A 26,620-nucleotide genomic window follows, 5' to 3' on the forward strand; every position below is an offset into this window, starting at 1 on the left:
AATTCCATATCTCCACAAGAAATATTCTGTCAGCAGAACCAGGCTCTCAGAACTTCTTAATCCACTAGAGAAAACAGTACATTTCCTCTCCCACAAGGGAGCTGCAGGAACATAACTATAGTGCTGTAGAATTCCCTTTTCCTTCTAACTGTCTGACAATAATTGCTCAATGTATGTAGATTCTGTGACACTTGAAAGAATTCAATGAATTGTGAGTGAAAAAGTCACATTTCAAGAAGTTGTTATGCAGCCCATTGCTTAGAGAGCACATACTTCATTTATTTCCATGTGGCAAATACAAGGGATTTTTTCCTCCTAGCTGAACTAGAGGTATTTTGCACACATTTTAGTTCATCTTTTAGACTTAACCATGTGAGTTCATGAATCTCTGTAGAGGCTGAACAATTACAACATAAATTAAGTTTTACCATACAAATGGTAATTCACAGAGAAGCAGAAAAGCAAAACTCAAGATTGGGTTACAGTACCTTGATTTCACTTCAGAAGTACTTGAATTCATTAGAATTTCTAAGATGCATACGAGGATAATAGCTGTGGATCTGCAGGGATCAGGATCAAGTCTAACATTGTACCTGCAAAGAAATGGTTTAAAAAGCACATCACTTCTAAACTAGGCTGCCAAACAATATCCATGTGCTGATGACAAAAAATATACATGAAATCTATATGGCATCCCAGCCTGATTTCATACCCCTTCTGAAACATTATTTTCTTCAACATATCACTGATTTACTTAACACCTATTATTTACACCACAATGCAAACCAGAAAGGATAGAGAAAACAGTAATAATTAACAGAAGTCTTTAAAACTGTAAGGTAACTAATAATATAAAGAATCAAACACTTATAATTTTTATTATCTTCAAAGGTTTCTATAACTTTCTTCCACCTTAGTGTCAACTTAAGAATTTACCTGAGATTTTTTAACCAATAAATTAAAGATGGCAAGTTGAGCAGCACAATCCACGTGAATAAATTGAGGACTGTAATGTGCATCTTAAGACTGTTAACAGCTTCAGCAAGTGTTTTACTGTTGGAAGGAGACTGTGTTGCTTCTGGAATGCTGTCCACTGAACTCTGGGCTTTGACTGTGTGTGTACTAGAGTTCTGTGAAGTTTCTTTTGAGTGGCCTGAATCCTGGAAATGAAAGATAGAAGTCACACAAACATGCACAGGCTCGTAAGAACCCATGCTGAGGAAAGAGGAGGGGAAAAATATCCTAACAGTATTACACCAGCTGAGATTTAGGAAGAAAATCTGCAATTTATGCCTCAAAAAGCCACCAAGAGTAAAGTTCAATTTTAAAGTATCTAAATTTAACCAGAAATTTCTCATACACTCATAGTTTATATGTCTGTGGAAGAAAAGAATGGAAACTGTAAATGTCCTGACACCAATGAAATGAAAAGCAATTCCTGGAAGGGGGAAGAACAAAATAAAAGGAGTAATAAAGCATGGGGGTGAAAAATCACAGATGATCATTCACAGGAAAGATATAGGAAGTAATGCAACTGGGAGTAAAATATTACCTGTAGGAATAAATAGCAAAGATAAACGAATGAGTTGACAGATACTAATTTCCAGTGACAGAAAAAACCCTCACAAATGAAACAAAATATTATATAGAGATGAAAGGAAAGGATTTTCAACTAAACATGAAAAATCCACTTGAAGAAACCCAAAGAAAACTTTCAACAACTTTGTGTCAGCCTTTGTTCTATGTTTGCAAAGAACAGCAGGTAGTTATCATATGCTGTTATCCACACCTGCTTACATCTTTGATCCTATACCTTAAAGTAATCCAGAAAATAAAGTTGACACTGCTGCAACCTCAGTCCATATTCATCTAATACATCCTATTTGTCATCTCTGGACTAAAATACCTTGATGTCCACATGCTGCCTCTCTAGAAAAAGCAGTTTTACCTGCAGTATAGATTATTACCTAGAATTCTTTTTTTTTTTGAGATAAGCCATGCATAATCAAATACCTAAATTTAGATAAACCATGTTAATCAGTGCCTTCAGAGACAGAGTTTTCTTCTTAGATGACAAGTTCACATTGCAGAAACTTCAAACAGCAGTCATGTGTGATGGAGCAGGCTGCTCATGGCCTGGATGCTCTTTCACATCACACATGCAGCAAGGGAACTACAGCTACCCAGTCACTGCAGCACAACCTGAGAGTACCAAGGCAGAAGTTTGCCAGACAATTTTTGGCCAGAGTTTGGAACAGAAGCAGGAAACAGACTCACCCTGTTGTGCCTGTTTTGCTCTGCTCTTACAGTTACATGCAGTTTTACCACCTGTAAGACAAGCAGTTGCTTGTTTAGTAAGGATTCTTCACACAAAAGCTGTAGTACAGGAAAAGAAACTGAGGACTCCCTACTCTTCAAGGGAGGTATTAGTCTTTGTTTGTATAATATTGCCTAGCTATAAGTTAAAATTCTCAATTATCTGCATTGTTGTAGTGGGCACGTGGGACCACACGTTTCTTTCTAAGAAGCATAAACAAAAGAAGAAGAAAAATTCTACAGATTATAAGATTATGACAGTGAGAAATTAGAAATACCTATTTAAAGTATGAGAATAATAACATTTCTTTTATGTGTGAAAAAGGGTAATCTGGATTTTTGCTTTTAACCTGTGGTTAATTCAAAGCACCTAAAATTTTCAATTCAGTTATAAATACAAAATGTTTAGCCTTTTAGTACCTTGAACAAGTATTGAAGATAAATAATGAGCACAGCAAATGCACCACAAGTGGTCCAGCTAACCAAAGCAAGAGATATCATCCCACAGAGTCTGCTGGGTGTAATCAACTTATCATCTTTCTGAAGTTCAGTAGGTCTAAGAAAAAAGAAAAAATCAGAAACAAAACTCCTGTTGTACTTCTTCTCGGACATCAATTTCTGCTTGCTTTCAAACCCAGATGTCTAAAATAATGTGTAAATTCAATCTGCCCAGAATTCAATCTTGGCCAAGCATTCATACAAAAGCAAACAAACAAAAAAACAATTGTCAGGGTCAAAGTCATCTAGAAGAGCATAATTATATAGTATCACATTGTTTTACCTAATCAGAGTTAACCATAATGAAGAGAAGAGTCTCAGAGATGTAGAGAAAAATACTCCACTCCAGTAGGCAATGCCTGTCCCAAAAAGAAATAGAATCAGGGACACAAGGGGGAACCATGCATCCTGACTACTCAGTACAGCAGCATCCACCTCTGGTAGTGACAGTGATTCCCATATCTCTCTAAACCAGTTAAACCTGCCAAAAACATGAAAGCAGTATTATTTATCACTTCCAATTGCTCTTACATTTAGATATCTATCAACTATTCCTTCTATTACAGTCTTACAAGCAAAATAACAGTCAGGTGTTTACAGTGACTACAGATAAAATAATATTCCTCCCTAGCAACAGTTTTACTGAAATTTCTGTTTTGGAAACTGTTTTAAACAAATAAATGATGCAAACTCACCCCTGCAGAAACACAACAATGCTTATAAGAGGTTCTACTTTGTAGGGCTTTGCTGTCCTAACTAGCTCGAGGGAGAAGTCTGAACACTGGCCTAGGATCAAGAACAGAGAGCATCTGTAGTTACTGCCATGTCATGAACTTCAACAAACATCATCCACAACAAAACAAAAATTCAGACAATGGTGAGCTGAGTTAAAAACAAGATAACTAGGTCTTGTAAGAGTACTGCAAGGCTGCATATTTTACCACCAAGGCCCTTCTCCATGGGTCACCCACATTAAGGTAATAAGGCACAGGAGCTTCTAGAGACATTGTGGAGTTTGCTACAAACACCCCCCGAATTTTAATAAAAATGCATTTTGTCTGAAGACATGACAGCATAACAAAGCAAATCTCATCTTCCTGCAAGAAACAGTGTTTTCTGCACATTAACAGTGTATTTTAAACTTTTACACGTATTTTTAAGTAGACTTCTGGTAATTCTAACCTACTGTGCAACACCGATATTTCAGAGAGAGACTGGAATTTAAAATAGTAAAGAAATATTTTGCTACAACACAACCTTGAAGAACTACCAGCTAAGAAAAAATAAAAAAGTAGAACAAAGATCCAAGTATTTCCACAAGCTGAATGAGGTTTAGCTTGAAAAATTCACATCTAGCTAATCTTTCATCACTAAACTCAATAAGCAATTTCTCTAAAAACACTTGTGACAGAGAAAAATATACAGATTTTTAGAAAGCTACCTGTTGATCTTAGTGTGCTCAGTTGTCCTCCATAAGTAAGAAGAATATTAGAAACAATATAGACTGGAAAAGCACCAGCATGGAATCTTACTATCTGAAAGACAAGGAAGAAGGGATAACTTCACTTCTATTTATAAAAATACATTCAAAAAACACATACACAAATGTTATCATGAAGCCAGAAAGATTTTCTTATTATCATTCTTAGAAGATCCAGTTTCTCATTTTAATGCATATTTAATAATGTCCAATAGCAATTAATGTTATAGATGGAAAAGACTTGAATCTCTCATAAGCAGCTAATGAAATAGGTTTGGATAAACGATCAAATTAGAAACAAATGGGGGTTTTCTTCCAGTCAAGACAAGTATGAAAAAAATCAAGTATCAGATTTCAGTAAAGTAAGTTTAAAACAATTTAAAGGCCACTTTCCAAGCAAAATCTGCATATAGTTATATATGCTTTTAGGCAAAGAACTTTTGGAAGGAATTATATGCATGTATTAATTGGCCTCCACTATCTCAAGTCATTATTAATATACCAATAGCCTATAAATTCTCATAAAATAACAACAAAATGAAAAATCCTTACTCTAAATGTATACATTCACATAGAGAATCTTGCCAGTTTTATTCCAGCACTACACTTAGGTGCTTGCAAATTAATTACTCTTTAGATGCAGAGAAGTGCAGATGGCCAGTCTATTTTTACTGATCCCCACGTCGATATGTATTCTTCATTGATAACCAAAGAAGATTTGTTCAAAAGGAGCATATGGACCTGCTTAGACTTTTTCCCCCAACTTAATTGATGCCAAATGTATTTGAAAGTTTTAACACCACTGACTCATCAGGCAAGAAAGTTAAAGTGACCTACAGATATTGAGCTTACCACAAAGCCACATACTCCACATTTACAGCAGCTCTTTAGAGCTAGAGAGCTTTTCTGCTCCTCTAAGGACAGGGGCCTGACATTCATCTGGGAGGGATCCTTGCCAAGGGAAAGGCTGCAAAATGATCACTGAATAGTGCTCCTCTTGGCATTAAGAAGGAATCTGAAGTGCCACAGTAAGGAAGGGAGGATGTAAAAATTTCTATAGATGCTACTGAGATAAAAAAACCAATTTAGTATTAGGTTTTCTTACTTGGCCAAGGACCTGTAGAAGTGATGTCTTCAGAATTACCTTGAAAAAAAATATATTGTTTCATACAATGGTAAGCATAAGTACAAAATACTCTAATTTTTAACAAGCAAACTTATGTTCTAGAATACAACAATCCTACAACTAAAATTTATAACACCTTAGAATTGACAATTAAAAGCAAATGCTTTAAAGTTTTAGAATCCAACTTGCAGTACTAACCCAGCTATTGCAAATACTTGTAAAACACCCTACATGTCCAAAAGGCCAAACAGCCCACCTTTAGATACACTTAGTATTTACTTAGGTTAATTAGCTATGGTTTAGAAGACTGAATTACACAAAAATCATCCAGCAATGCCAACTAGCTGTAAAATAAAACTGTTTTACTCACTTCATACTGACAGTCTGGGGAAGAGTAGATGTTTAACTCTGGAAGGCTGCTGTCACCGTGAGGCTGAGCCACGTGCAGTTTGGCAGAAATCTCAGCAAGAGATGGAACTCTGAAACAGCAACTTACATGGTCACTGCTGTCCTTATGACCAAGCAGGAAAACCAAACGTGTCTCAGTCTTCAACAAGTGCACATAAAGCACATCTACCACACCAAGTGGCACCTCAAGCTGTGAGCAAAATGGTGTAAGGAACTTGTTGATCCTGTCACAAAGAGCTACATAAAATCCTCAATTCCCTCTCCTCTGAACTATCCTGGACATGGAACTAAGGAAAGCAGACAAGTTCAGTGAACACACTGCCTCACAGAGCATGCAAATATGCTGAGTGCCAGGAAGGGAAAGAACATATCCTCAAGAACACAATTCAGTTTCCTGCAAGTATTATGCTGCTGGAAAACATAGGGAGCTGGAAATTGTGAGGTATCCTTAAGCCTCCTAAAATAAACTATAAATACAGTTTTTCTACCATCTAAAAGACTGTCAATGTTGTTCAACTTCATAAGTGACAAATATATTTCAAGCTGTATCATTTGATTTTGTCAAGACTAGGCTTGACAAACATAGGGCTGCTGTGCAATCCAAACCCCAGCTTCCAGGGGGAAGCCAGCATCCAGAGCAGCCATTGTTCTCCTCTGATGAGAAGGGCAATGATTATCCTCAGAATTCCAGACCAGAATATCTGACTTCTTTCACAAGAATATTAGTGAGAACCATTAAGCAACCAATTAGTAGGTATTCTTATTCTAGGAACAGTCAAAACAACTTTGTCCACAAGGTCAGAAAGGTAAATGAGCAAAAAATGCAGAAGCCAAACACTTAAGACTGGAGAAACTGTCTCATATCAGAAATATTACCATAACAGTATGCAAATATTCTTCAAAAAACATATCAAGAAGTTATTAATTGTTCAAGTCCTTACTTCGCTACAGTTATTGAGTCTTCATATGACCAGGGAATATGAAGTCTGTAAACACTTGGTTTTCTTTCTGAAATGGAACAGCATTACAAAATATAAACTTAACTAAGAACCAGATGTGGCAACTGTCTCTAAAAACTACAGGGTCAGTAAAACAAAGGTGGCACACAGATCACTAGATAGAATCTCTGGGCTTGCAGTTACATTGCAATGCAGATCAGAGCAGTTAGCAGCAAACAAAAATTACATGGTTAAACTCAGGCTGTTACAGGACAAGACAGTGAGACATCAATGTTTAAAGGAAGAACAGTAATGAGAAGAGTTCTGCTTTTCAATATGAAACAAAACCTCAGTCTAATAAAATTCATCACTTTCTTTTTTTTTGAAACAGGGTCCTTTAGCAACCCATCCTGTTTAAGCTTATGTAGCTCAACATTCAAATTTGAGTCCTGTTATTAGCAAATAAAAATCCTAGGCAAATGGGCTTTTCTCAAGAAACATTTTCAATATAAGGCAGAATCCTAATGAAAATTCAACTTCCCTTTGCTGGAAAATAAGAAAAACAAACATTAAAAGACTGATTCCTCATTTCCATTGATCCATCCTTTTTAGAGAAGTGAGAGATATTAGCAGACACATTTGAACAGACCATAGCAGCATTGCCTAAACTCCACTGCATGAGAAGACTTTCATTTCTACAAATTTTCAACAATTTTTAAAATAAATTTATACTTTAGTAAGACTTATATTTACCTTTGAGTGACTGGCAGTGACTGTCTATATAAATTTTGAAAGCTTGATATATCTAGAACACAAAAAAATAGAATTCACTCACTTTTCTCCAGACAAGCAGTGGTTACATTACCTTAAAAACTTAAGTTGCATTCTTACTTGGTTGAAGTGCTGGAGCTGTACATTGTAAAATAATCCAGTTGAATTTAACAGAATTTTGCTTGAAGAAAACCCTGGAAAGGATACAACATTTTCACTTATTAGATAAAATTATCTGAGAACTCTCTACATATTGAGATTCTTTTCCAGGGGAATTACATACTTTCATATCTGTAAGTCTAAGATATTAGACAATTCTTATTTCTTTGTTACCAACAAAAGCAGTATTAGCTTTAGTGAAAAACAAGCCCAAAAACCTCCTGACCTGACATTTTTAGGCAAATTTATTATTCAAAGGTTAGTTATATGTTTTCCATTTTTTCCAAAAGCAATATGCTATACTTACCAAATGAAAAAAGATGTGTTACAGGGAGCTGGACTGTTCTGGAATCCTCTGTGAAGAATTCACAGCCCAAAGTATACTGCAATTGAGGATATTAAAAACAGATTTAAACCAAAGCCAAGACTAGAAAGCCTTTGTACTTGCCAAATTACACTTCCCAAGTGATCTCTCCTCTATCTTTGCTTACCCTGAAAATTGTGCATTACTAGTTTCACTGCAAGATGCCTCTGTCACAACTATCTGAAGATACACTCAGAGAAGAACATCACACTCACTTGTGCTGTGAATAATTTCTTGGATCATGGATTAATATACCACAGACTCTATTTGTGTCACAGAAAGCAATGTCAGATCTGATTAGGCTGGAAATTCCAATTCAGTACTCTGCCATTTCCAGGGCTAACTGGAAAGGTCTGCCAGATCCAGATGGGTAACACACTAAGCCTTCAAATGTCCTCTTACTGGGATCCTGAGAGCTTTGATGCAAAGATATTTATCTCATTTGTGAGACACAAACTGTTAAACTCTGCACAAGTCAGTCTACTACATCATTTGTGGTTGAAGAGCTTGCAGAGCTATCTGGCCTATGCTTCCCAGAATCCAGGTGTGGTGCCTTCAATTATCTGTATTCCCTGCTAACCTGGGTAAGAGAAATGACTGTTCAAAGGTATGAACATTCAGGAAAACAATCAGAGTATTAAGAAAAGCAAGGAAGATTACCATCAGAATCTCCAACAAGAACTCTAAGAACTGATTTGAGAACTGTGTCTTTGTACATATTTCAAGTGCTGTTCATGCCTTATTGTTTGGTATTTTATCAAAGTGTTTCTCAGCTTACAGAAGCTACTTTAAACCACACTACACTGTGGGTCTATAGTTTCTCAAAGTAACTTAGCACATTATTAAATATACTTCCTTTTCCTCCTGTCATAGCACCTGAAAGTTATGAATGCCCTAAGCAAGCAATTTCTGAATATCATATTTTTTTACCTTATTGCCAACTGCAGGTGGTACCTGAATGACAATGTGGGACAAAGAAGGATAGTCCAGAAGTTTCAGCATCACAACCTTAAAAAGAAAGGAATAAAGAAAAAGAGAGAAGGAAGTAGCAAACCATTACTGAACATACCCCTTAGCTTGCCCCTTGCCAGTTCCTAGTTGTCTACCCCTTGGACCCTCTTCCAATGCTCCAAACAGAACAGCTCATTCCTCTATGACTTGCAAGCACCCCCTAAAGCACCCCTCCCTCCTAAAGTCAGGCTCACACTTACCTTGGTGGTTGGAAGTAACTCAGCTCTCCAGGATAAATCAGCAGCTTCCAGGCTGTAAAAATTCATGCACATTAAAGGATCAGCATATTCATTATGCAGGGCCAGCATTATGGCACTGGATTAATATACCAGCTTCTCCCTCTCTCTGAATTAACATTTTAAATTGGGAAGAAATTTGGGTGTACTGCTACACAGTAATTTATCAAACTGCAGTAATTTCAGATAGTGCAAATCTTATTTGTGCAAAACCAAGCCAAGCAAAGCTCCAACTCTCTCATACAGAAAACCTGCAGCACATATTCACCAGGCAGCTCAGACACAAAATGAAAACTTTTCATGAGCTAAAACTGCACTAGCATTGAATTATCATGCACTTTTATTAGCATCTGTTATACATCAAAAGCACTAATTTTCCTATGGAAATATCTAGAATAGATATACAAATAAAAATTTTGTTAGCTGTTAAAGACTTTGCAGCAGTTCTAAAATGTGTTCACACACTGAACTGCAACACATCCATTTGGTCACTTCAGGTTTTGATTATCTGAATACCAGAATACTGCTGATTCTCTAAATAGTGTTCATGACCTTAGGACACAGTTCACAGCCAATCCACTATTGTTAGATGAGGTTTAAGTAGCAGTCCTGAACTAGTAATGCACTTCATGCTGATCAAAGGTTCTACAAAGGAGTAACAGCCAACTTCCTGGATCAGGAAAAAGTAATTGTGACATTTGGCTATCTGCTGGAGGCAAGACTCTGCCTGTACACCTCAGTGATCCCAGAACAGATAAAAACTCCGCTAGTTCAATTTTGCCTGGAAGCTTTCCCTAATTTGAAGGGTAGCTTGAATTTGAGTTTATTTTACAAATTTAATCTAAGACAATGTTTTAAATCTATTGTGTAATGACTGTCATAACAAATAACCACTAAACCATGCACCCTTCTAAATACTTTTCATATGCCAGTAGCAAATTTGAAGTAAAAAAGAAAGAGATGCTTTAATCCACTAATTTGAAGGTTCTGTGGACATTTGATGTCTTTTGTCACAGGATTCTAAAGAAACAGCATGACAGAGTGCTTTGGGTTGAAAAGGACATCAAAAACCATCTAGTTCCAACAGCTCTGCTGTGGACAGGGACGCTCTCTACTAGACCAGGTTACTCAGGGCCTCATCCAGCCTGGCCTGGGACATCTCCAAGGACGGGACAGGCACAGCCTCTGTGGAGGAGCTGCTCCAATGCCCCACCACCCTCACAGGAACATCTCCAGGGATGGGGCATGCACAGCCTCTGTGGAGGAGCTGCTCCAATGCCCCACCACACTTACAGTAACCACTGCTCCCCAATATCCACCTAAACCTGCCCTGCCAGTTTAAAGCCACTACTCCTTGCTCTGCCACCTCCTGCTCTTGTGAAAGGTCCCTCTCCAGCTCTTGTTATGAAGGTCAAAAATGCAGCTCCCTGGAGAAGAATATAATTTATTTTAAGAAAAGCTATTCTTCCCTGTTTTCCTGGTGATATAGAAAGCATGAATTATTTATAGTAACGATTTTACTTCCCAATCCCTTCCTACCAAGGATAATTTATACACTTTAAATTCAAACACAGTCTCACAAAAGCCATTTGAATAAAGAACAGGAATTGTTCATACTCACCACATTGATGAATTAGTGTTCATGCAGCCATAAATCCAGCTACTTGTGTCCTGTAAAGTCAATACCATAAAATACTACATTACCTAGGTGTGATTCCATTTATAAATCTATTAAAAATACTGATTACTTCAAACAATGCAAGGGTTAAAACTGATGATAATTAAAGGACTGATATCATAACCTTGCAATTATAATTGCAAGGACAGAAAGGTGAAGCTTTAGAGTGAATGGTGGGGGTTTCTAGGAACCATTTTAAACAACTTCAATTTGTCACCCTTTATAGGAATAAATACAAAGTTAAGCAAACAAGCTTTCATAAATTCTCTTTTAAAAATATCCATCTTACATATCATGTTTATCTCTTTTAATTGAAAGAAACACCTCAAGGCACTCTTCTAGGCAGTAGAGGAATACTTTGCATATTTAATGTTCTACTGCTCTGCCCCTTGAGAATTGAAGTGTTCTGGAAGCAACAGCACCATGGTGCAGCTCTCAGACATGTGGTCTGTACCTCCCTGCTCCTCTCAAGCTGTACTGAGCTTGTGTTTCAGACATTACAGCAAGGGCAAAAGGTATCCCATCAAAGCACAGCTGAGATCACAACATACATGCAGACACCGAAGGTGCCACTGAGAGGGACAATTACAAAAGCACCAAGCACAGACATTGTTGTGCACAATGGTGGTATGAATGGCATCTTTGGCAAGGGGAGGAGTGGCAACAGGGACAGGCAGGATGAAACAGGAAAGCATCTCAATTTTTTTGCCACTAATATAAAATACATGATTCTGAAAAGTGTATTTATCCATCTTCAGTTTGCCAAGAGATTAAATTCATTCTTGTATAAAAAAATGAAAAAAAAAATTTGGCTCAATGTATGTCTCAAGCTAAAAATACAAGAAATGCACATTATGGTGTTTCCTTTTCACAGGAGACAACTGAGATGGTGCTGGCTTCCATTCACTTTCTCTCCTTAGTGAAAGATCTCTGCAGCCTTTCAGGCTCACTTATATTTTATTATGGGAAAGCAAACCTATAAACAGCTTTCCCAAATTAGAAGTATGGCAAAAACACAGCAGCACTAAAAACAACTTCTTCCTTCAAAACCATCAATAGAGGACTGCACTAAATGAAAGGACACAGTAATCTAGAGCTAACCAGAAGAGCCAGAAAAAAAACATTTGAGGCTCAGGTGGCACTGACGGTTTCAGACCCTGAATACTAAATGTGGCATGCTAAAACAGGTAGTACCTCTGACATGCATTAGGCTGTGACTGTAAATGGATGGCAGCAATTTCCACAGCTGCTCATTAACTGTCTAAAGACTGCAGCAAATGGAAATTAAAAATCACATCTTTATAAACGAACTCCAGACATTAAAAAAGTATTTTCTCACCAACATACTATTTTCACAGTAAACATGACTGTATGATTTTCTGTGGCTTGCAAGAGGAAATGCAAAATATTTTCCATCAGAATCCTAAAAAAAACCAAACAAACTCATTAGTAAAAAAATAAACAACACAACCCCCCCAACAAAACAACCAAAACATAAACACACAATGGGGAAAAATATTACTTACATTGTAAACTGAGTAAGTCCATTTTGAGGCTTTGACTGTAATCCAATTGAAAGCTCCTAAAAATAAATATTTCAGTATGCTGCACTGCAGGAACAATTACCCTTACATCCAAAATCTTGTATTTTACTGATCACCAAGGTCTTATCTCCTATCTATATATGGATATAAACCTTATGTGCTTTAATCAACACTGAGGATTGCTCCTGCTTACAATTACATGCAACAGTTAACATCAGTTCCACAGGAAACAAAGTCCTAGGATCCTGTTACTAAACACTAATGGCAAAATAAAAACCCCATGGATCTTGAAACAAAAAGGCAACAAAACAAATAAACCAACTTATATTTGTGTAATTATAGGGTGAGTGATTAATAATGATGCAACACTAGGAACAGCCCCAATCTTTGTTTCTGTCACCCTTTTAGAAAGCTAATACAGAAACTTGTGCAGAAGAACATCAGCAACAACACACAAGAAAACCAGGAGCAGTTTAAAGATATGGCTAGGGAAAAAGAGTAAGACAACGATGAAGAGATCAGAGTACAAACATGCCAATTGTCATGCAAAGATGTTGTATCTTTCTTCTATTTAAGGAGAGTAAAAAATGCTAAATGTCAAGAGGTCACCACGAATAGGAAGACAGAAACATGAAATCCAATTTAAACCATTTTTTCTTATTGCTAAAAACTGACCCAAAAAAAAGGCAACCCTCCCAAAACATCAGTTTCACAACCTCTCTGGGCACCTGTTCTAGTGTTTGACCACCTTCCTGGTGAAATATTTTTTCCTAACACTTAATTAGAATATCATTTGTTACAACACGATTTCTACTGCCAATTGTGCTATCATTGTAAAGCTCTGAAAAAAAATCTAACTTCATCTTCTCTCCAATTCTTCATTAGGTAGTTAAAAACAGCAACATGATCCCCCTCAGCATTTTCTTCAGGGTGAAAATCCTCCGTTCACTCAGCCTCTTTCCCCATTTCCTGTGCCCCAGGAACTGCCCATTTTGGTGCTCTTTTGCTCCACACTCATTTCAGGAGATGCCAATGCATAAATGCTTTCATGTAAGAGGGTGCCCAAAACTGACACCAAAGTACAAGCTACATTGGTACTTCTACAATGTCTTACACTCAGAATATTCCTGAAATAAAATGGTTTGTGAAACAGTTCAGCCCACTTCAGCAAAATAAAGCTTTGCCCTACAAGTTTAGTCCTTAAGACCCCATGCAGTCAACATCTCCCACTTTAAACTCTGTATCCTTAGGAAGAAACTTTACAAGGAAACCCTTGGTGAACTGTTCATTTCACCCTGCCATGTCATGGGAAGAAGTCTGATGGAGCAGATCTGAATATTCAGGATTTCCATGAGCAGCACAAAACCACCACAATGGCTCTGCAACACCCATCCAACCCCTCCTGCAACCACTGTAGATAAGACTGCCCTTTTGACATCCAGCAATTCCCAGTTTCTGAGATTTTCTGCTGGACAACCTGGTGTAAATATGAGTCCTCAGAATCTGAGCTATATAGAAGTGACAGATTTTTGCACCCACCCTTGTTAACCAATTTAATACCAAAACCAAATAAAAGCAGATTGCTCAGGCCTATAACCTGTTGTTTTAGTTTGTCTGAAGGAGGACAAAGTGCATTCTGAAACTTTGTTAGTGAGAAGATTAACCATTAACAAAGCAGTATCACTGAATCCTATTCAAAAGAAAACTGCTGCTCACCTGTGAGGTGTGTAAAAGCTTCAGGATTTTCCTCAAACATCTTTGCAGGGTGTCTCACAAAGTGGTGATTCAGTACAGACATTCTTTTCTTTGGATCCTCAGTTATCTAAAACAAGAGCAGATTATCATTTTTTTTACCAATGTGTGTGATTTAAGATCATCTCATGATCACAGCTAGCAATACAGTTTTGTGGGGGGAAGGCAGGAGAGATTGTTAGAAGACATTGAGCCCTTTCTGTTCTGAATTCAATGCTCTGAAGTGCCAACAATAGTCAATCACTGCAATACAGAAAATCTACACATTATAAAGCACAGCCAAAACTTTCAGGAGTTTTACAGTCTCACCTACTCATAACCCCAGGAAAGCATTCCATTAAACTTTCTTTATAGACACACATGCATCCTTCCTGAAATGACACTTAGGCCAGAGCTTAAGAAAAATTCTCACATTCAGGCTGATCTGAGTTCTCATATCCAGCTGTATAGCCTCACTAGGATTCACTTTTGTTTGGGATTTTGTTTGGGATTTTGTTTGGGATTTTTGGTTTTTTGATCGGTTTGGTTTTGCTTTTTCCAGATAAGCCTTCCAGGATTAATTTTTATCTATTTCACCTTCCAAAACTGGCCACTACAACTGATTTCTGAAAAGTTTAACCCTCTAACACAGTCAGTGCTGCAGAACAACTGTACTGCTCTTTTTGTCTCTCTAAATCACACATTAAAATAAGTACACATGAAAAACTAGAGGAGCCTGTCCCAAGCAGCCTCAGAAGGAACACTAAAATCCTTCCTCTTCTGTGTCTTGGGCTCTGCTCTTATGTACATATTGAGAAGTCAAATTCTCAGCTACAGATCTAACAAAATTTGTTTCTCCTGGTGCAAGGTCAACTGAACCTGCTGCTTTGTGGAAGAAACGTTCAGCCCACAGCTCAGCTAAAAAGCATCAAGCAGTCTATAATGAAAACTGAGCTAAACCCTTCTTATTTCTGACTCTTTGGTCAAACAACACAAAGGGATTTTCCAGTGACTGGTACAAAATTGAAACAACTTCCTCAGCATGACTTAGAATAATCAAAAAAGAGTTTTCTGTAGACTAGGGAGATATTTCTCCTGATTAAACATTCTGGGATGGAAGAAGAAAGTGTGATGGGTAGATATACAGAGATCAAATATACAGACCTGCCTTGTGTTTTCATCTATGAGATCAAAAAAAGCTCTAATGGTAGCCAGGATCAGTTCCTTGCACCTAAAAGACAGAATAAGTAAAATTAAATCTAGAAAGGAAAAATCCAGGGTGATAAAACTGGTCAGAAGAGACTTCACCATAATATTAAACTGAAGTTAAATTATGGTAGAAAGTGATAACAGTGGAGAAGAGTCAGTCAATTAACCTTTGTTCCATTATCTTACCACACTATGGAGAGATGGTCAGTTGAGGCCCAAGCTCGAGGCACAGCTGAGCTCTGTTCGGGTGAAGAAAAGCGTTAAGCTTTTGTTAGTACTCAACATTCTAAAACTATATGGGAAATTTCCCCCTCCTTATTAAAACATATTTGCAATATTATTAAAAAGAACAGCCTTTATCTTAAAAGTTTCAGAACTTAGGGTACAACAGAATGACTTCTTCAGTCACCCATCTTGCAAGCACTGAAGCACGTGCAAGATGGAAATGATAAAACAAAATTACCAAGCTATCTATGTTAGGTAGCAGAGACTAATGGTGAAAGGGCAGAAAATGGAGAGGAGGAAACTTACCAAAAATTTCTTCAAAGACTGCTCCTATGACTAATCTTACTATTTTAATAATTGATCCTGGCACATGAGAACAGCAGCATGCCAATAAAAGCTGCTGTTGAGAAACCAAGGGCATCCTCAACAGCAAAACCATCAGAACACCACAAAGAAAGACCTGGTCAGCCTGAAGCTATTACTTGCTTAAAATGGATTTCATGTATTACATTTTAGGGACTAACACTATCAAAAAAACCTCCCACAAATGGAGCTCATCAACCTATTGCTCAATATAATCAAACTATGAACTATTAATGCATCATTGGGAAGAAAAAAAACCAAACTGAACAACAGCAACCACAACACAACCTTCAAAACAAACCAAACAAAAACCAGAAAGAATTGGTACCACTACTCAGGAAATCTCATGCAAAATTCTGGTTATCAACACTCAAGAGAAATGAAAATAGAGCAGATGCAGAGAAGGGTTACTAGGACAAAGGGAATGCAGAGTTAATCCTCTTAGCCTAGCAGGATCTGAGCTGAGCCTATTTATAGGCAGCTTTCTGTACAACACACAGGGAGGTAAACACCAAGGGAATGACAGCTATTTCATATAACATTTTAAGCAGATGTCAGAAGAAAGGCATTAAAAAACTGGCTTCTGCACTAAATGGAAGTTGGAAATTACAAATTTGCCACATCCTTGTGAGCGTTTTCCAGCTTCTCCATTGTCCATGTAGGGAACAAGTTGAAGGAGAGGGGATAGAACAACAAGCCTAAATACTTTCTGATGACCCTTGATTAAATTTGAAAGGATAGATGCCTCAAAAAGCAGAAAACTGGACTTGATGATCCTCTATATCCTTTCTATTCCTATATCCTTTGAAAAACAACAAATATAAAAAGAAGGTGCTATGCCAGAGCTCTCTTTTATAACAGAACACTCTACTTCTATACTACACCTTCACCTTTCTCCATATACACATCACCTGCAAAAACACAGGGGAAATAAAACCTGAGTTCTGGAACTGAAGAAGTGCAAGCAGGTGGTAAGAAGGAACAGTACCAAGTGATAGATGATTCCAATCAGTGCCACACATACCCCTCCAGTGGAGGCTCATTTAGACTACAACTACTTTTGATTTTATAACCATACAGTATCCATCTAGTGTTTGAACATGCAGTATTTTCGTATTTATTTACACTATGCTGCCCATACAGACACTGATACATGCATTACATTAATAACTATCTAACACAGTTCCATGCAAAACCAAAAAAAACAGTTTGCTTTTTTACCACAACAGATAAGGCACTGTCATGTTGACTCAATCTTGGTAGAAAAGCCAGTCCTGAACGAACTTGGTAATCTCTGAATCCTCCCGCCACAGAAAGGGTAGTTAAATTTCTTAAATCTTGGGCCTTTAGAATCCAATGATTGTTTACAGCTGTATAAAAATCTATAAAATATATTAAAATCAATCACCATTTTCCCATAAGCCTATTTGATATACAAAAAAAAAAAAAGCTATATAAACATTAGTTAAAAGTTTCTGTAAGTCCCGTTGGAGACATTTGAGCTCTGATTATCACTTTTGATTCATGTAAGAGAGGAAAATTATTGTTTTAACCCAAAGAGGTAGCAGTTAGGGAAGACATAAATTTTCTTTATCAGCTGAGCACATATATTGTTAGAGTAGCAATCCATAGGTTTATTTCAAGGACAGACACAGATTTACTTGAAGTCCAGAAACAGTCAGTAAGGAAGAAACATTGCACTGAAATCAATTGTAGGATGGAGAATTAATACAAGCACAATAAATCAAATCCAGCAGCTAAAGATAATTCATTCCTCTTGGGTGTCACAGAGAACAATGAAAATTAATGTCTGTTCCCTTTCCTTCACCAATTCCCTCAGTATCTACATGTAGCAGCACAACTATCACTAAACACATATTTAATCAGTGTGGTTTAATGAAATCTAGCTTTTCAGGAAGTGTATAGTACATGCGTAATGATTACATTTCATTTTTATGCCACACTTATTTAGATGAGGGAAAATATGATCTTTTTTGTAAATATTTAAAATAAGTAATTACATCTATATTCATATTCTCAGTTGTGCACACTTTGGGTATGAAAAACATTAAATTTATCACCTTTTACAGAACTAACATTATCTCATTCCATAAAGATAAAAGTCATTACAGAGGTCAAGTTTCAAAAGAGGAGAAAATAAAGAAAGAAAATACGTAATTCATTGGAAAGCTTACAAATTTAGTAACATACCCTGCAACTTATTAAATTACAAATCATTGAGAGCTCCAGGCCTCACACAGAAACTCAAGTCCCCATAATCCATTCTACACACTTGACTTTCTCTGAGTAACCTGGCACTCTCAACTACCTGAGTAGCAAAGGAACAGATTCATTACAGCAAACAAAGCAGCACACTTTGCTGTTGATTTGCAAGAATCTCCCCACCAAAACTTGAGAGGATCAATAAAGCAATACCATGTGATTGATTAGACAAATGCAATACTCACCAGTAAGATATTTGTCTAAAGGCATTACAGGTGCAACGTGAGGTGTGGCTTGTGTAATGAGCAGGTTTATAAGTTCAGGCTTAAAATTCTTCAGAGTGAGCAATGCTCTTGCAACAAGACCACCCATGGAATGCCCAACTATTGCTACACTGCTCGGTGCAAATTCTCGATCCTGCAGCAAGGAGCAAGCAGACACATCACAGAGAAAGAGATTTGACATTGAACTATTCTTATTAGCTGTAGATTTCCCCCACCCTGCCCAAATTAACTTATTGTCTTTCAAGGACAACATAAATTAGCATCAACTTAACAAGCTTACAAACTGAATAAAAATTGATTTGCTATCTCATGAAAATGTGCTTAATATGAAGTACCCAGCTCAAAAGGAAATACTGTATAGCCTGTGTAAGCTTAGTAAACTTAAGCTGATTTTAATTTATGAAATTTTTAGGAACAGAGGACATCAAAGAACTTTCCTAGAGAAAACCTGATGTAAGGCAATGCTATCTGAATATTTTAGTAAGCTACAGATGTTTACATCTCAACTAGAAAAAGGCATCCATTGTGCATAAAAGTAGTTATTTAGAAATACAACACAGAACCTCCTTAAAGCCCTGGGATTGTCAAAAGTACTAAAAATCCATTAAAGAAAAGTACTTCTCTATTGCATTATTATCAACTTCTAACATCTAGACACATTATAAAGGCTCCTTCCCCTACTCATCACTCTTCAGTTTTGCAGCAGGAAAGGCAGCCTAGAATTCCATTCCCAAATGGAAATGCATTACTCAGCACGTGTCACTACTTACCTTGTACAACTTAAGAATTACTTTTATGCACTCATGCACAAACTTGGTCTGTCGTTGCAAGCTACCACCATACAATGCAACCAACTCCTCATTAAAGTTGACACTGAAGAAATTAAAGTGATACTTGAAGTCAACATCTTCTGCTTTTCTAAGTGCAATGGAGCCAAGAGAACGTACTGGAAAAAGAAACTACAGCAATTAGAACAGCCCCACAGTCACTGCTTAGCATCACTTTAGCACAAATACACATCAACACATAATCAAATAAGAAACAAATACATTAAATCCATTGTTCATCTCAAGTAATTTATAAAAGACATTCTAAACCAAACCATTTCTTTTCAGCTTACTGCTGACAACAGAGTTATTTTATGTTTATACAAGAATTGTGTTCCTCCACCTTAGGGCTGCTTTTCTCATCTCATTTGCTATTTTATGTCAGGAATAAATTTATACAAGAATTGTGTTCCTCCACCTTAGGGCTGCTTTTCTCATCTCATTTGCACCTTATTAGTGCCACTAGGAGAAGAAGGCATTCTTAATTCCAACTGTAGAGGCAGTCCTACTGCTAGGCTTTCCTAAAACCCTCTTGAAGGCCATCAACTCTATGACAACATTCCCAAATACCACTAAGATAAGTATGGGGGATTGCAAAACCAAATCCTAAAGGACACCTGTCCATCTAAAATTCAAGTGAGAAGATGTTCACTTTACAAGGTCTTGCTTCTGACCTGTCTTCCCTGTCTAACCCTGGCTACTATTCAATACAGCCTTTTGTGTGCAGAATTGTCCCCAAGTTTCCATGGAGACAATGCAGGATGGGAACAATAACAGCTGCAAATAAGAAGGTATGGTAGCAGAAGCAGAAAATAAAAGAGAAAGTCTCAAAAGTGCCTATATAAAATAACAAATGATGATCATAAAGGTCTGCCAGCACACAGGAGCAAGCTTCTCCTAGAGTACATGCTGAGAGAACAGCAGAACTCTCCTTCTCAGATTGTCTTTTACTCAAAGTCTGAATTTTGTACATTTTACAAATTTCACTTTAGTGCCCATGAAAGATGATGAATTAATATTTCAAAAATGTCTGTAACACAGCAAAAACTCCTGAAGGTGGGTTGTGAGTGAGCCTCTTCTTTCAAGTCAAAGGACAAGAGGAAATGGCCTCAAGTTGCACCAGGGGACATTTACAGTGGATCTCAGGAAATGTTTCTTCCCCAAAAGGGTGGTCAGACATTGGAACTTGCTGCCCAAGGTAGTGGTGGAGTTGCCATCACTGGAGGCATTTAAAACCTGTGTAGATGTGGCACTCAGACACGTGGCTTAGTGATGGGCTTGGCTGGATTGATGCTTGCATTCCATGATGTTAAAGGTCCTTTCCAGCCTAAATGGGTCTATGAAAATAACAACACCAGCAAAGGCAGCAGCAGCAGTACCTGTCTTCATTGGTTATCAAATATGACTATATTTTAAACAACTATGAAAATCATGATAGCAACACCTTCTCTGCTCATCTAGGCATCAGAATAAAACTGTGTTATCTCACAATAAATTCTGAACAAAGTAAGAATTAATATGAATTAATTTTAACAAAAGTTTTCCAAAATGCACAGATGACGTATTGCCAGTCTCCCTAAATCCATTCCAAAAAGAACATTACTAAAATATTTCTTTTCCTATAGAATGTAGTACTTCTACTCACCTAGTTAGTTTGTTCTTCAGATATTTCCTTTTGATCCCTAAAATGCCCTGACAGTACCATTCTATTTCCTGCATAGTGATGTACTGCCGTGTGTTTAGAGACAGCATTAACTCACAGATTTGCAATATTTGATGCACAACCACAAAAGTCCATATGGCACCTATCAAAATCATTATGTTTGTAATCTTATTTGGATGCTATTGTGCCTGGAAGTCTCGATGGGTTTTCTGAAAGTACTAATTGGTAAAATATTTTACACTGTTGTAAGCTAAGCATGTACATTCTCAAAAAACCCCAGCTCTCGAAAGGTTCTTTGAAATCAGCTAATTTAGTCATCAAGTTTAGTGCTAATATAAGGAAAAATTATCACAGTAAGAAACCAGGGATCAGACTATGCTATTTCCCCCACAAACACACATCCATTTTCTAACATCATGAGAGTGTTATTTACTGTTTCAAATTTTAGGGAGCAAAAATAACAGTCTGACAAACCCAGACTGGAAGAAATAGCAGTAAGCAAAGTAAGCACTGAAACACAAAACCTCATGTACCATTAGCTTTGGTATTCAGAAAAATAAAAATGCTTTAAAATGATTACTGCCTTTCATTTGGAGACTAGAAATGTAAGAGGGGAAACAAAAGAGGCTATGTGTAAAGTGGGAAGACAATGTTAAGGAAAAAACACCACTATATAAAGATATAGGGAATGATGAAACTAGAGGACAAGTTCAGGTGTTGCTGATTTCTATAGCATGCAATTCCTTTACCTCACAGATGACAGATGGTTCAGTTTCTCCTAATCAAATTCAGGTCATGTTTTATTTGGCACTAACTGCACTAAACATTGCTCAAATCAAAACCAACTAGATGTTTACAATCAAAAGTACAGCAAGGGTGCAGTGCTGCCAGAGCATAAACTGTACTGTTTCTGGCTTTCAAAAGGCTTGCTCCAGAGAAATATTACAGCTTAACAATTTGACTGATTTCAAACAAAAATCATGTATCTTGACTGTTTGGAATTAAACAGACTAATATGATTAACCATTATGACTCTGTCTGGTATTATTTCAAATAGAAAACTACCAAATGCACAAATCTGAGAGCTTTTTTGTAACAAAGCTATAAGTCAGCTAAACACTTACCTTGTTTGTAACTGCCAGCATTGCCAGGCAGAAAAAGAACTGGAATTCCTGTCAATAGGAGATGCTTGTTTTCTTCAGCATAGTTCCCTTCCCCATAGAGATACAGCTCATATGCTGGGTATCGTCTGGCTGTTTTCTTGGGTAGTTTTATTTTCTATTGAAAAAGTTAAAAAGAAAACAAAGACCTTGTTTATAAGTCACAAACAGGAAAATACAGTGGCTATCCAGCCATTTAAATGATCTATCATACGTGGTTTTATTTTTGTGTCTGTAAATTACAGTCTAAAGAATGCAGAATGAAAAACTGGTTTGGCTTTAAAAAATAAAACTAATTAAAAATGGAATATCAAGCAAATTGTTTAAGGAAGTATTACTGGGCATAATGGGCAGTTACTTACTCTAAACAGTGATTACCTTCAACTATCTTTGAAACAAACTACAAATGAATGCAATTGTGTATCTATCAAAGCTGCACATTCATAAAGTAAATCCAGCCTTATAATACAGGTAGGGGAAAGGAAAAAAAATAAAGGCATGTCAGAACCCCACCAATTCTCCCAGGAGGGGAGAAGCTGAGACCAGAAACTGGGGCACAAGAGTGATGCTAACTACTCCTGAAGCACCGGAATGGCTCTGGAACCCTTCCCCAGGCCATGGATCTCAGCACAAGGATAGAGAGCAGCGGGATGTGGTGACTGTCAGGTACCACCTGCTGCCTCAGGGGAAACTGCAGAGCTCGTGGGAATTCTCCTAGCTGAGCTCTACAGAGATGTCACCTGCAGTGGGAGTTTAAACAGCAGTTACCACCACAACAGAGCTCAGCAGAAAAAACAAACCCGTGGTCCTCTGAGGCTTTTCCTGCTTCCTTTTCAGAGCTGGGTTTGCGGTCTGACAAAGCGCCTGGCTCTGGAACAGCTCAAGGTCTAACGTACCTGTCAGCTGTCACTCACCAACAACAAGCAACCCACTAACCTAGCACACCTCTGATTCACGGGATTAGGATCCCCAGAGAGAAAAGAACAACATCTCTTTGATCCCAAGGGCTAGGTGAGCATTAATCTTACACCAGTAAGTCAATCTCTTAAGAGTCATAAGGCACTGTCTTAATTAAACGTGCTCTTGTTTACTACTATCTTGGTTTAACACCTGCATAGAGGTTGGTTAGTTTATAATTCTAAGATGCAGATTTTTAAAATTTTTATGAGTGCAAATACACTCATTCCAATATTTGATTAACTATGTTACAATTATGTAACAGTTGAGAGAAAAATAAGATAATACAAAGACACATGTATTAGTAATTTGTATTTTAAGGAAACACTTTTACAGAACAAGGTCAAGACTAAACTCAGTTTTGTATCAGAAATCTCCTGTAAAGTCTCTCTTAATTCCTTCCCTGAAATAGAAGCCTCTTTAATTCAAATAATTTATTGTTTTCTCTCAGCTGCATCTACCATAAAGGTGATTTAGCTCTAATTCTGTGCCCCCACACACCTTCCCTTCCCCTGTTCTTGTCTATCTTGCCTCACCTAGTGACTATTTTCTTTCCCCCTTGGCCTTGAAAGTTTTTGGTGTATTGGCTATTTGCAAACTATTTTTATTATTTTTTAATTTATATATATATATATATAAAATCTCTGTGAGCTATATCTATGCGTGTGCATTATTTACAGAATTTAAATTATCTTAATTAATTAACACAATATAGATATGAGGTAAATTATTTCACTGAGAACAAGAAAATTTAAGCTTCGTTCAGGGCTTATCTTCAGATCATCCTTTGGTCTTTTGACTTTCTTCAACATCCTGCCTTTCCAGCATCACTCACCTCACTGTCCCATTCTTGTTCCTTTCTGCTGCTCCTTTTGGAAAGGCTTTCAAAACTATGTGAAAAAACCTTCAGCAGGTTTTAGTAAAACCATTACTAAACTAAGAGTGTCACCAAGATGCGCTTATATGACTTCCTGACAGATCAAATCAACTGCTCATCCACAGAAACCTCCTGGTTCATTGTCTTTTCAAAAACTTTTATGGAACATAAAATTAACATGCTCTTCTTCCTTGGGGCATTGTCAAACACAAAAACCCACACAACCCATGAGAATTGTACTGTCAAAATACTGGGAGGTTGGGGTTTTTTTTTGTAAATCACAGTATTTAAACATTATAACAAAATGGCAATGTATAACTCCAAAGGAAAAGAGATATTCATGTTCCATGACAGTGGGTTTCAACTTGAATTCCCAAGACACTGCTTATGCAATCAGTTGTAGCAAGCTACAGCAACTTTTTACAATGTCAGTGCAGGCTTGGTTTTTCACCCCGTCCTGTAAGAAATTAGGTTTATGTGAACAAGTCCTCATTACTAACTTCTGAATCTCTTGCCAAGTACAGCTGAACAGGACAAGGGCAGGGTAAATCCAAACACTGCAATTCTAAAACTTATGCGAAAAAAGATGATCGATTACTAGGCTGACTGTGAGCTAACCCACGCTGATGGGCACAAAAGAAATTAAACTTCTTGTTGAACTGCTGGAGCAGTCATTTGTTTTGCAATGTGACACCAATCCGGAAGCAAGGACAGGCAACTCCCACCCTGGGGCTTCCTAGAGACGGCAGCACTACACACACACCAGACACCTCCAACAATAAAAAGGTACTTGTGAAGTACAATACCCGAGCAAACCCAAACGAATTCACAGTTTGCCCCCCAGCCCAAAGTGCTGTTTTCTGCACGGTGAAAGCGATTCCACAGGAAACAGAAATTCCAGAGGGCAATACAGCAGCTGTGACTTGCATCTCCTGCATGGAACTGCAGCTCACCTTTAAGCCTTGCATCCTGCCTAAAGATGCCTGGAGTTTCAGCCCTTACATAATGAGTAAATACAAAAGATGTGGTGGCAGACAAGAGTTTCAGGCACCCGCCAATAACAACACACGGATTCTGCCAGTAACTTTCTGTTGGTTGGCTCCAGATTGAAGCTGAAGTAGGTTCTGGCTGCCAGGAGATCTGAAAACTTGCTGCGCAGTATTTAAGTACTTATAACTGCTTACACAAATTTGTTCTACAGCACTGACAAAACAATCCCTGTAGCCATACCAAGTTCCTCTTCATAGGCTAAGATGGCTATATCAAGGTTAGGAAATGAAGGTTAATAGATACAAAAATTAACTTTCTGCTTCATTACAAATTTAGACACTAAAGTTTTGCTTTTGATCTTTATTGTGCAAGCCAGCTTGCAACCTACTTCTGAACTGTGTTATTTAGAATAATTACTATTTTTTCCAACATAAATTAGATCTCAGATAATGAAAAATGAATGCTCAGAGGTCAACCAATTATGCTTTTAGTAAGAGAGAAAATGCTGTAGTATTTACTATCAAAAAGAGAAATCGTTTTCTAACAACTGCGTGCTGCAGCATTAGCAGCGAACTTAAAAATATGCATTTACATCCTTCCACTACTAAGCGAGAATAGCATGTGGAAAACATCAGTTCCAGGTGCAGTCTTCTTTCTCAAACTGATCCCAGGTTTTCAAAGAGACCTCTACAAGGCTGTTAGCAAAGCAAGAGGGACCTCAGAGGGATTTGCAAGCTCTCCCATGTATGTTGTGGGACATGCCACCTCCAAAGTGCTCGCCGAGAAGACTTTGCACCACTGCCCACCACCCCGAGAAATACACTACCAGCCAAAGCTCAGCTCTGCGCTTTTCTGACACACTGGTCACCTCACGCCACGAACTCATGAGAAGGGCCATGAAGTGCCAGGCTCGGCCTCCTGGGCGCTGCCAGCACTGGCACAGGAGCTGGCCCAGCCCCTTCCTCGGCCAACACCCGTGCGAGCTCCTGGCTTTCAGAGAGCCACACCTGGCTTTCAGAGAGCCACACGGACTGCAGGCACTGGCACTCCCATCGCGGGCGGGTTCTGCACGGTGGCAGCACTAAACGCCCCGCAGGGTTACAGGTGGGCAGCTCTTCCACCGCTCCCTGCCCCGAGGGGCACCGCCACACGACGCAGCGCCTCCTGCCAGCCCGGCCCCGCTCACGCCCCAGCTGCCCGTGCCCCATTTACCGCTCTCCGCTCCAGCACGAACCCCGAGCTCGGGGCTGCTCTCCCTCCCCGGGGGAGCTGCGCCTCAGGCTCCCGGCTTCGGGCTCCGGCCGCGGCGGGGCGGGCGGCAACGCCCCGGGAGCGGCCGGTCCCACCTGTTACACCCCGCCGCACTCACCAGGTACTCGGGGTACTCGTACATGTAGGTCATGCTGCACCGGTTCTCCTCGTAGAGGAACATCACGTCCCGCACGCCCAGCAGCACCAGGGCCGCCAGCGCCCCGTAGAAGAGCGCTGCCAGCGTGGGCAGCCGGCGGCCCGCCCGCCCCATGGCGCCCCGCGGAGCGGAGCGCTGCTCCCCGCGCACACGGGCACGGCGGGGCGGGGCGGG

The 26,620-nt window shown here is 38.4% G+C and overlaps 1 protein-coding gene and 1 long non-coding RNA gene across 3 annotated transcripts in view; one reads left to right on the plus strand and one right to left on the minus strand.

Moving 5' to 3' along the window:
• PGAP1 (post-GPI attachment to proteins inositol deacylase 1) overlaps nt 1-26,609 on the minus strand; it is a 34,577-nt gene extending 7,968 nt beyond the window's left edge. The window contains exons 1-26 of one of the 2 annotated variants that reach the window (XM_039699895.1): nt 26,408-26,609; nt 22,179-22,332; nt 19,335-19,510; nt 18,526-18,697; nt 17,279-17,439; nt 15,656-15,708; nt 15,425-15,491; nt 14,246-14,351; nt 12,512-12,567; nt 12,325-12,408; nt 10,929-10,978; nt 9,272-9,323; nt 8,991-9,068; nt 8,004-8,079; nt 7,658-7,731; nt 7,520-7,571; nt 6,770-6,836; nt 5,791-5,899; nt 5,400-5,438; nt 4,256-4,349; nt 3,510-3,600; nt 3,098-3,295; nt 2,737-2,872; nt 2,278-2,328; nt 937-1,160; nt 489-593 (exon numbers count right to left, since the gene is read on the minus strand). In XM_039699895.1, the coding sequence (XP_039555829.1) occupies nt 489-593; nt 937-1,160; nt 2,278-2,328; nt 2,737-2,872; nt 3,098-3,295; nt 3,510-3,600; nt 4,256-4,349; nt 5,400-5,438; nt 5,791-5,899; nt 6,770-6,836; nt 7,520-7,571; nt 7,658-7,731; nt 8,004-8,079; nt 8,991-9,068; nt 9,272-9,323; nt 10,929-10,978; nt 12,325-12,408; nt 12,512-12,567; nt 14,246-14,351; nt 15,425-15,491; nt 15,656-15,708; nt 17,279-17,439; nt 18,526-18,697; nt 19,335-19,510; nt 22,179-22,332; nt 26,408-26,560 (2,678 nt within the window). In that variant the 5' untranslated portion in view covers nt 26,561-26,609. Of the gene's footprint in view, nt 1-488; nt 594-936; nt 1,161-2,277; nt 2,329-2,736; nt 2,873-3,097; nt 3,296-3,509; nt 3,601-4,255; nt 4,350-5,399; nt 5,439-5,790; nt 5,900-6,769; nt 6,837-7,519; nt 7,572-7,657; nt 7,732-8,003; nt 8,080-8,990; nt 9,069-9,271; nt 9,324-10,928; nt 10,979-12,324; nt 12,409-12,511; nt 12,568-14,245; nt 14,352-15,424; nt 15,492-15,655; nt 15,709-17,278; nt 17,440-18,525; nt 18,698-19,334; nt 19,511-22,178; nt 22,333-26,250; nt 26,371-26,407 lie in introns of those variants that run through there. The other variant, XM_039699904.1, reaches the window with a different exon arrangement.
• Nucleotides 26,315-26,620, plus strand: part of LOC120497905 — a 7,854-nt gene continuing 7,548 nt past the window's right edge. Inside the window, exon 1 of the long non-coding RNA XR_005626589.1 lies at nt 26,315-26,410. This is a non-coding gene — a long non-coding RNA (uncharacterized LOC120497905). The remainder of the gene's footprint in view (nt 26,411-26,620) is intronic.

Source organism: Passer montanus, unplaced genomic scaffold, assembly GCF_014805655.1.
Source record: "Passer montanus isolate IOZ18808 unplaced genomic scaffold, ASM1480565v1 scaffold1, whole genome shotgun sequence".
NCBI classification, from domain to species: domain Eukaryota; kingdom Metazoa; phylum Chordata; class Aves; order Passeriformes; family Passeridae; genus Passer; species Passer montanus.